This window comes from Salvelinus namaycush, unplaced genomic scaffold (assembly GCF_016432855.1).
Source record: "Salvelinus namaycush isolate Seneca unplaced genomic scaffold, SaNama_1.0 Scaffold1200, whole genome shotgun sequence".
Taxonomy (NCBI): domain Eukaryota; kingdom Metazoa; phylum Chordata; class Actinopteri; order Salmoniformes; family Salmonidae; genus Salvelinus; species Salvelinus namaycush.
The window spans coordinates 1,654-12,500 of record NW_024057899.1 but is presented as its reverse complement, the minus strand read 5'-3'; the positions used below and the strand labels follow the sequence as shown (position 1 = coordinate 12,500).

The following is a 10,847-nucleotide window of genomic DNA, read 5'->3' as shown; positions in this document are numbered from 1 at the left end:
GCATAGAATGCCCTTCTTGCCTTGTCTCTCAGATCGTTCACAGCTTTGTGGAAGTTACCTGTGGCGCTGATGTTTAGGCCGAGGTATGTGTAGTGTTTTGTGTGCTCTAGGGCAACGGTGTCTAGATGGAATTTGTATTCGTGGTCCTGGCAACTGGACCTTTTTTGGAACACCATTATTTTAGTCTTACTGAGGTTTACAGTCAGGGCCCAGGTCAGAATGCATGCAGAAGATCTAGGTGCGGCTGTAGGCCCTCCTTGGTTGTGGACAGAAGCACCAGATCATGAGAAAACAGCAGACATTTGACTTCAGATTCTGGCCGGGTGTTGCAGACTGTTCTAGTGCCCTCGCCAATTCGTTGATATATATGTTGAAGAGGGTGGGGCTTAAGCTGCATCCCTGTCTCACCCCACGGCCCTGTCTCACCCCACGGCCCTGTCTTACCCCACGGCCCTGTCTCACCCCACGGCCCTGTCTCACCCCCCGGCCCTGTCTCACCCCACGGCCCTGTCTCACACCCCAGCCCTGTCTCACACCCCAGCCCTGTCTCACCCCAGCCCTGTCTCACCCCCCGGCCCTGTCTCACCCCACGGCCCTGTCTCGCCCCACGGCCCGGTGAAAAGAAATGCGTGTGTTTTTTTTGCCAATTTTAACCGCACTCTGCGTTAGTGGGGGTTGGCCCATTGCTCTGCTCACGACCTGGGCATATGTGCGGTTGAGGTCCTTGGGTGGAGGGTGGGGGATGGAGCTTGGGCGGGTGTAATAGTGGGGGTTAGGCCTGTTGCAGGATGGGGCTTGGGTGGGTGTAATAGTGGGAGTTGGGTCTGTTGCTCTGATCACAGCCTGGGCATATGTCCTGCTGTCATGTTGAGGTCCTTGCACCAGGGGCGAGGGGCATGGGGTGGGCAGAAGGGGCATAGGTCTGATATGGGAGGGCCTTTATAGGGTGTAGTCAGGGTTTGTTTGGGGGGTGGTCTCAGCTGGTTGAGGTGTGGCTGGGGATGCTGTGGTCTGGGTTTGTTTGGGGTGGTCTCAGCTGGTTGGGGTGTGGCTGGTGATGCTGTGGTCTGGGTGTAGGTCCTCTCTTGGTGTGGGTTCTCTCGGTGCAGGTCCTTCAGGAGGGGGTCTTGCAGGTCTGGCAGGGTGTCCGTTGCTCTGTTGCTCCTGCGTAAGGTGCTGGGGCTACGGTTGAGGATGACGTTCTTCAGGGTCCTGGTAAAAGTTGGGACTGCTGCCTTGTAGAGGTGGACCTGGTCGTAAAGGCTGTTCAAGTTCAGGGTGGAGTGGTGGGCCAGGTAGACATTAGTCCAGGGTGGAGTGGTGGGCCAGGTAGACATTAGTCCAGGGTGGAGTGGTGGGCCAGGTAGACATTAGTCCAGGGTGGAGTGGTGGGCCAGGTAGACATTAGTCCAGGGTGGAGTGGTGGGCCAGGTAGACATTAGTCCAGGGTGGAGTGGTGGGCCAGGTAGACATTAGTCCAGGGTGGAGTGGTGGGCCAGGTAGACATTAGTCCAGGGTGGAGTGGTGGGCCAGGTAGACATTAGTCCAGGGTGGAGTGGTGGGCCAGGTAGACATTAGTCCAGGGTGGAGTGGTGGGCCAGGTAGACATTAGTCCAGGGTGGAGTGGTGGGCCAGGTAGACATTAGTCCAGGGTGGAGTGGTGGGCCAGGTAGACATTAGTCCAGGGTGGAGTGGTGGGCCAGGTAGACAATAGTCCAGGGTGGAGTGGTGGACCTGGTAGACATTAGTCCAGGGTGGAGTGGTGGGCCAGGTAGACATTAGGTTTAAATGCTTGCATTCACCTGCTGTATGGTGGCAGGGTGAAAGTATTTTCTTGGTAGCAGGGTGGAGATAACCCCTTGTGCGTTGGGGAAAGTGGAATAAGCTTTTTCAATCACTCCCTTGAGTGCTGTGGCCACCCTTTCCTGCTGGGCCCTCAGGTCAGTTGTGCCCGTGTGAGTTATGATGTGGCTGGTGGACCCTAGTCTGTCCTCTGACAACAGCTCAAGGCCATGCCTAGTGTTTGGGCACCAGAGCTTAGCCACTTCTTCTCTCACCCTCTCGATTTCTTGCTCTCTCTCTCTCAATTCAATTCAATTAAATTCTCTCTCTCTTTCACTCTATCTCTCCTGCTCTCTCGCTCTCTCTCTCGATCGCTCTCGCTCTCTCGCTCTCTCTCTCTCCTTCTCGCTCTCTCTCTCGTTCTCACTCTCTCGCTTTTTTCTCACTCTATTTCTTGCTTTTTCTTTCTCTCTCTAATAATAGACAATAAACAATCAGAAATTAACATTACATTCTCTCTGAAACTTTATCTGAAATTAAATCATGGGGACTGTTGTGTTGGCAGATATTGAATTATCTGGTAACTAACAAATTGACTTTTCTCTGTGTTGTCAGATTGTCCACCGTACTCTGGCGGCCATGTTGGGTTCCCTGGCTGCCCTGGCTGCTCTGGCCATGATCGGAGATGTAAGCCTTCCCTTTTTTACTGTGTTAACATCATAATCAATGTTAGTGACAGACTGTCAACAGAGGTATATTTTCTAATGATACATACTTTATATCAACAGAGAAAGCATTTACTTCCTCTGTCTATTGGCTAGCTATCATTTAGTTCCTCTGCCTATTGGCTAGCGGTATCATTTAGTTCCCCTGTCTATTGGCTAGCTATCATTTAGTTCCTCTGTATATTGGCTAGCTATCATTTTGTTCCTTTGTCTATTGGCTAGCAGTATCATTTAGTTCCTCTGTCGATTGGCTAGCTATCATTTAGTTCCTCTGTCTATTTGCTAGCGGAATCATTTAGTTACCTCTGCCTATTGGCTAGCTATCATTTAGTTCCTCTGCCTATCGGCTAGCTATCATTTAGTTCCTCTGTCTATTGGCTAGCAGTATCATTTAGTTCCTCTGTCGATTGGCTAGCTATAATTTAGTTCCTCTGTCTTTGCTAGCGGAATCATTTAGTTACCTCTGCCTATTGGCTAGCTATCATTTAGTTCCTCTGTATATCGGCTAGCTATCATTTAGTTCCTCTGTCTATTGACTAGCAGTATCATTTAGTTAATATGCCTATTGGCTAGCTATCATTTAGGTCCTCTGTCTATTGGCTAGCTATCATTTAGTTCCTCTGCCTATTGGCTAGTGGTATCATTTAGTTCCTCTGTCTATTGGCTAGCTATCATTTAGTTCCTCGGTATATTGGCTAGCTATCATTTAGTTCCTCTGTCTATTGGTTAGCTATCATTTAGTTCATCTGTCTATTGGCTAGCTATCATTTAGTTCCTATGTATATCGGCTAGCTATCATTTAGTTCCTCTGTATATTGGCTAGCTAACATTTAGTTCCTCTGTCTATTGGCTAGCAGTATCATTTAGTTCATCTGCCTATTGGCTAGCTATCATTTAGTTCCTCTGTCTATTGGCTAGTGGTATCATTTAGTTCCCCTGTCTATTGGCTAGCTATCATTTAGTTAATCTGTATATTGGCTAGCTATCTTTTAGTTCCTCCTTATATTGGCTAGCTATCATTTAGTTCCTTTGTATATTGGCTAGCTATCATTTAGTTCCTCTGTATATCGGCTAGCTATCATTTAGTTCCTCTGTATATCGGCTAGCTATAATTTAGTTCCTCTGTCTATTGGCTAGGTATCATTTAGTTCCTCATTCTCTCTGTGTCTCTCTGTCTGTCTTCCAGCGTCCCAGTCTGAGCACTGTGGTGGAATGGATCGACTATGAAACTCTGGCTCTTCTGTTTGGCATGGTAAGTCAGTCACGCCTTGGCTGAGTCTCAAATGGCACCCTATACCCTATGGGCCCTGGTCAAATGGCACCCTATACCCTATGGGCCCTGGTCAAATGGCACCCTATTCCCTATGGGCCCTGGTCAAATGGCACCCTATACCCTATGGGCCCTGGTCAAATGGCACCCTATACCCTATGGGCCCTGGTCAAATGGCACCCTATACCCCATACCCTATGGACCCTGGTCAAATGGCACCCTATTCCCTATGGGCCCTGGTCAAATGGTACCCTATACCCTACGGGCCCTGGTCAAGTGGTACCTATATCCTACGGGCCCTGGTCAAGTGGTACCTATATCCTATGGGCCCTGGTCAAATGGCACCCTATGGACCCTGGTCAAGTGGTACCTATACCCTATGGACCCTGGTCAAATGACACCCTATACCCTATGGACCCTGGTCAAATGACACCCTATACCCTATGGGCTCCGGTCAAATGGCACCCTATACCCTATGGGCTCCGGTCAAATGGCACCCTATACTCTATGGGCCCTGGTCAAATGGCACCCTATACTCTATGGGCCCTGGTCAAATGGCACCCTATACTCTATGGGCCCTGGTCAAATGGCACCCTATACTCTATGGGCTCCGGTCAAATGGCACCCTATACTCTATGGGCCCTGGTCAAATGGCACCCTATACTCTATGGGCTCCGGTCAAATGGCACCCTATACTCTATGGGCCCTGGTCAAATGGCACCCTATACTCTATGGGCCCTGGTCAAATGGCACCCTATACCCCATACCCTATGGGCCCTGGTCAAATGGCACCCTATACCCTATGGGCCCTGGTCAAATGGCACCCTATTCCCTATGGGCCCTGGTCAAATGGCACCCTATTCCCTATGGTCCCTGGTCAAATGGCCTCCTATACCCTATGGTCCCTGGTCAAATGGCATCCTATACCCCATACCCTATGGGCCCTGGTCAAATGGCACCCTATGGGCCCTGGTCAAATGGCACCCTATACCCTATGGGCCCTGGTCAAATGGCATCCTATACCCTATGGGCCCTGGTCAAATGGCATCCTATACCCTATGGGCCCTGGTCAAATGGCATCCTATACCCTATGGGCCCTGGTCAAATGGCATCCTATACCCTATGGGCCCTGGTCAAATGGCATCCTATACCCTATGGGCCCTGGTCAAATGGCATCCTATACCCCATACCCTATGGGCCCTGGTCAAATGGCATCCTATACCCTATGGGCCCTGGTCAAATGGCATCCTATACCCTATGGGCCCTGGTCAAATGGCATCCTATACCCTATGGGCCCTGGTCAAATGGCACCCTATACCCCATACCCTATGGTCCCTGGTCAAATGGCACCCTATTCCCTATGGGCCCTGGTCAAATGGCATCCTATACCCCATACCCTATGGGCCCTGGTCAAATGGCACCCTATTCCCTATGGGCCCTGGTCAAGTGGTACTTATACCCTATGGTCCCTGGTCAAATGGCACCCTATACCCTATGGGCCCTGGTCAAATGGCATCCTATACCCCATACCCTATGGTCCCTGGTCAAATGGCACCCTATACTCTATGGGCCCTGGTCAAATGGCACCCTATACTCTATGGGCCCTGGTCAAATGGCATCCTATACCCCATACCCTATGGGCCCTGGTCAAATGGCACCCTATTCCCTATGGGCCCTGGTCAAGTGGTACTTATACCCTATGGTCCCTGGTCAAATGGCACCCTATACCCTATGGGCCCTGGTCAAATGGCACCCTATACTCTATGGGCCCTGGTCAAGTGGTACTTATACCCTATGGTCCCTGGTCAAATGGCACCCTATACCCTATGGGCCCTGGTCAAATGGCACCCTATACCCTATGGTCCCTGGTCAAATGGCACCCTATACCCTATGGGCCCTGGTCAAATGGCACCCTATACCCCATACCCTATGGGCCCTGGTCAAATGGCACCCTATACCCCATACCCTATGGGCCCTGGTCAAATGGCATCCTATTCCCTATGGACCCTGGTCAAATGGCACCCTATACCCTATGGGCCCTGGTCAAGTGGCATCCTATACCCTATGGGCCCTGGTCAAATGGCATCCTATTCCCTATGGACCCTGGTCAAATGGCACCCTATACCCTATGGGCCCTGGTCAAATGGCATCCTATACCCTATGGGCCCTGGTCAAATGGCATCCTATACCCTATATGGTTCTAGTTCTCTGTATTGTAATTACAGATGGTTCTAGTTCTCTGTATTGTAATTACAGATGGTTCTAGTTCTCTGTACTGTGATTACAGATGGTTCTAGTTCTCTGTATTGTGATTACAGATGGTTCTAGTTCTCTGTATTGTGATTACAGATGGTTCTAGTTCTCTGTACTGTGATTACAGATGGTTCTAGTTCTCTGTATTGTAATTACAGATGGTTCTAGTTCTCTGTATTGTGATTACAGATGGTTCTAGTTCTCTGTATTGTGATTACAGATGGTTCTAGTTATCTGTATTATAACAGGTTTCCTCTTTCCCTTACAGATGATTCTAGTAGCCATCTTCTCAGAGACTGGCTTCTTTGACTACTGTGCTGTGAAGGTGAGTTGGTCAACTGGCTTCTTTAACTACTGTGCTGTGAAGGTTGGTCAACAGTGACACTGTCCTGAGTGACTCTAAATGTAGCTTTCCAGTAGGTCTAACCCCTGTCCTGAGTGACTCTAAATGTAGCTTTTCCAGTAGGTCTAACCCCTGTCCTGAGTGACTCTAAATGTAGCTTTCCAGTAGGTCTAACCCCTGTCCTGAGTGACTCTAAATGTAGCTTTTCCAGTAGGTCTAACCCCTGTCCTGAGTGACTCTAAATGTAGCTTTTCCAGTAGGTCTAACCCCTGTCCTGAGTGACTCTAAATGTAGCTTTCCAGTAGGTCTAACCCCTGTCCTGAGTGACTCTAAATGTAGCTTTTCCAGTAGGTCTAACCCCTGTCCTGAGTGACTCTAAATGTAGCTTTTCCAGTAGGTCTAACCCCTGTCCTGAGTGACTCTAAATGTAGCTTTTCCAGTAGGCCTAACCCCTGTCCTGAGTGACTCTAAATGTAGCTTTCCAGTAGGTCTAACCCCTGTCCTGAGTGACTCTAAATGTAGCTTTCCAGTAGGTCTAACCCCTGTCCTGAGTGACTCTAAATGTAGCTTTCCAGTAGGTCTAACCCCTGTCCTGAGTGACTCTAAATGTAGCTTTTCCAGTAGGTCTAACCCCTGTCCTGAGTGACTCTAAATGTAGCTTTTCCAGTAGGTCTAACCCCTGTCCTGAGTGACTCTAAATGTAGCTTTCCAGTAGGTCTAACCCCTGTCCTGAGTGACTCTAAATGTAGCTTTCCAGTAGGTCTAACCCCTGTCCTGAGTGACTCTAAATGTAGCTTTCCAGTAGGTCTAACCCCTGTCCTGAGTGACTCTAAATGTAGCTTTTCCAGTAGGTCTAACCCCTGTCCTGAGTGACTCTAAATGTAGCTTTTCCAGTAGGTCTAACCCCTGTCCTGAGTGACTCTAAATGTAGCTTTCCAGTAGGTCTAACCCCTGTCCTGAGTGACTCTAAATGTAGCTTTTCCAGTAGGTCTAACCCCTGTCCTGAGTGACTCTAAATGTAGCTTTCCAGTAGGTCTAACCCCTGTCCAGTTTAATGCTTTGGGTGGAAGGTAGAATTCCACCAGGGGGGGCTACCATCAGTCAGGTCCTACTGGCAGACAGGATGTGTAAGAATGATTTGTTCTAGAATGTATGGTTGGATACTGAGGCCCCTTTATAACGCTGTGAAATAAAATTAGCCGATGAAATTTTTTCCTGGTGTAACAGATGTAATCGTACTCTCTTTTGCAGTGTCTAATAAAGAAATGCATTAAACTGGCTCATAGTGTCTAACAGAATACTATGCATATCTATAGACCAGTTAATGTACACAGTGAACTCCTACACACAGTGAATAGACCAGTTCATGTACACAGTGAACTCCTACACACACAGTGAATAGACCAGTTCATGTACACAGTGAACTCCTACACACACAGTGAATAGACCAGTTCATGTACACAGTGAACTCCTACACACAGTGAATAGACCAGTTCATGTACACAGTGAACTCCTACACACACAGTGAATAGACCAGTTCATGTACACAGTGAACTCCTACACACAGTGAATAGACCAGTTCATGTACACAGTGAACTCCTACACACAGTGAATAGACCAGTTCATGTACACAGTGAACTCCTACACACACAGTGAATAGACCAGTTCATGTACACAGTGAACTCCTACACACAGTGAATAGACCAGTTCATGTACACAGTGAACTCCTACACACACAGTGAATAGATCAGTTCATGTACACAGTGAACTCCTACACACACAGTGAATAGACCAGTTCATGTACACAGTGAACTCCTACACACAGTGAATAGACCAGTTCATGTACACAGTGAACTCCTACACACAGTGAATAGACCAGTTCATGTACACAGTGAACTCCTACACACAGTGAATAGACCAGTTCATGTACACAGTGAACTCCTACACACAGTGAATAGACCAGTTCATGTACACAGTGAACTCCTACACACAGTGAATAGACCAGTTCATGTACACAGTGAACTCCTACACACACAGTGAATAGACCAGTTCATGTACACAGTGAACTCCTACACACACAGTGAATAGACCAGTTCATGTACACAGTGAACTCCTACACACAGTGAATAGACCAGTTCATGTACACAGTGAACTCCTACACACAGTGAATAGACCAGTTCATGTACACAGTAAACTCCTACACACAGTGACAGTGTTTAAACAGAACTCTTCAGAACAGGTCTGAGGTCAGGGGGAGGTAGAGAGGTCTGAGATTAGGGGGAGGTAGAGAGGTCTGAGATTAGGGGGAGGTAGAGAGGTCTGAGATTAGGGGGAGGTAGAGAGGTCTGAGATTAGGGGGAGGTAGAGAGGTCTGAGATTAGGGGGAGGTAGAGAGGTCTGAGATTAGGGGGAGGTAGAGAGGTCTGAGATCAGTGGGAGGTAGAGAGGTCTGAGATTAGGGGGAGGTAGAGAGTTCTGAGATTAGGGGGAGGTAGAGAGGTCTGAGATCAGGGGGAGAGAGGTCTGAGATCAGGGGGAGGTAGAGAGGTCTGAGGTCAGGGGGAGGTAGAGATGTCTGAGATCAGGGGGAGGTAGAGAGGTCTGAGATCAGGGGGAGGTAGAGGGGTCTGAGATCAGGGGGAGGTAGAGAGGTCTGAGATCAGGGGGAGGTAGAGAGGTCTGAGGTCAGGGGGAGATAGAGAGGTCGGAGATCAGGGGGAGGTAGAGGGGTCTGAGATCAGGGGGAGGTAGAGAGGTCTGAGATCAGGGGGAGGTAGAGAGGTCTGAGATCAGGGGGAGAGGTCTGAGATCAGGGGGAGGTAGAGAGGTCTGAGGTCAGGGGGAGGTAGAGATGTCTGAGATCAGGGGGAGGTAGAGAGGTCTGAGATCAGGGGGAGGTAGAGAGGTCTGAGATCAGGGGGAGGTAGAGAGGTCTGAGATCAGGGGGAGGTAGAGAGGTCTGAGATCAGGGGGAGGTAGAGGGGTCTGAGATCAGGGGGAGGTAGAGAGGTCTGAGATCAGGGGGAGGTAGAGAGGTCTGAGATCAGGGTGAGGTGGAGAGGTCTGAGATCAGGGGGAGGTAGAGAGATCTGAGATCAAGAGCAGAAGGCAGGAGCTTCAAATTAAAGGCTCAACTCAGTAGACCTCCATTTCAGCTGGTGGCCTCACATTCCTGTCACAAATTACCTCCTATTTCCTATATATTGCATTGCTTTTGACCAGAACCCTGTGGGTCAATGCTCTATATAGGGAATTAGGTGCCATTTGGTAAGCAGGCTCTGTGCTATTATCCTAGCCACATCCTCTCTCCACCCTCATCCTCTCATCCTCTCTCCACCCTCATCCTCCCTTCACTCTCATTCTCTCTCCACGCTCATCCTCTCTCCACGCTCATCCTCTCATCCTCTCTTCACTCTCATCCTCTCTCCACGCTCATCCTCTCATCCTCTCTTCACTCTCATCCTCCCTTCACTCTCATTCTCTCTCCACGCTCATCCTCTCTTCACGCTCATCCTCTCATCCTCTCTCCACGCTCATCCTCTCATCCTCTCTCCACCCTCATCCTCCCTTCACTCTCATTCTCTCTCCACGCTCATCCTCTCTCCACCCTCATCCTCTCATCCTCTCTCCACCCTCATCCTCTCATCTTCGCCCCACCCTCATCCTCTCTCAACCCTCATCCTCTCTCCACCCTCATGTAGTGAATATTTAAGGTTAAATCATATTTAGTGAATATTTAAGGTTAAATCATATTTAGTGAATATTTAAGGTTAAATCATATTTAGTAAATATTTTAGGTTAAATCATATTTAGTGAATATTTAAGGTTAAATCATATTTAGTGAATATTTTAGATTAAATCATATTTAGTGAATCTTTAACATATCTCCTGTCCCACCTCCAGGCCTACCAGCTGTCCAGAGGCAAGGTCTGGCCCATGATCATCATCCTGTGTCTCATAGCAGCCATCCTGTCTGCCTTCCTGGACAATGTGACTACTATGATGCTCTTTACTCCTGTTACCATCAGGTACAGTGTTATAACCATCAGGTACAGTGTTATAACCATCAGGTACAGTGTTATAACCATCAGGTACAGTGTTATAACCATCAGGTACAGTGTTATAACCACCAGGTACAGTGTAATAACATCGGGTACAGTGTAATAACCACCAGGTACAGTGTTATAACCACCAGGTACAGTGTATTAACCACCAGGTACAGTGTTATAACCACCAGGTACAGTGTATTAACCACCAGGTACAGTGTTATAACCACCAGGTACAGTGTTATAACCACCAGGTACAGTGTAATAACCACCAGGTACAGTGTTATAACCACCAGGTACAGTGTAATAACCACCAGGTACAGTGTTATAACCATCAGGTACAGTGTTATAACCATCAGGTACAGTGTTATAACCACCAGGTACAGCTGTTACCATCAGGTACAGTGTAATAACCACCAGGTACAGTG

The 10,847-nt window shown here is 48.5% G+C and overlaps 1 protein-coding gene across 1 annotated transcript in view; it reads left to right on the top strand.

The window, feature by feature from the left end:
• LOC120036086 (P protein-like) overlaps positions 1–10,401 on the top strand; it is a gene marked incomplete at its 3' end in the record, with an annotated part of 62,823 nt that extends 52,422 nt beyond the window's left edge. Inside the window, exons 10-13 of the mRNA XM_038982549.1 lie at positions 2,398–2,469; positions 3,694–3,759; positions 6,299–6,355; positions 10,277–10,401. Of these exons, the coding sequence (XP_038838477.1) occupies positions 2,398–2,469; positions 3,694–3,759; positions 6,299–6,355; positions 10,277–10,401 (320 nt within the window). The remainder of the gene's footprint in view (positions 1–2,397; positions 2,470–3,693; positions 3,760–6,298; positions 6,356–10,276) is intronic.
• Positions 10,402–10,847: the final 446 nt, after the last annotated feature.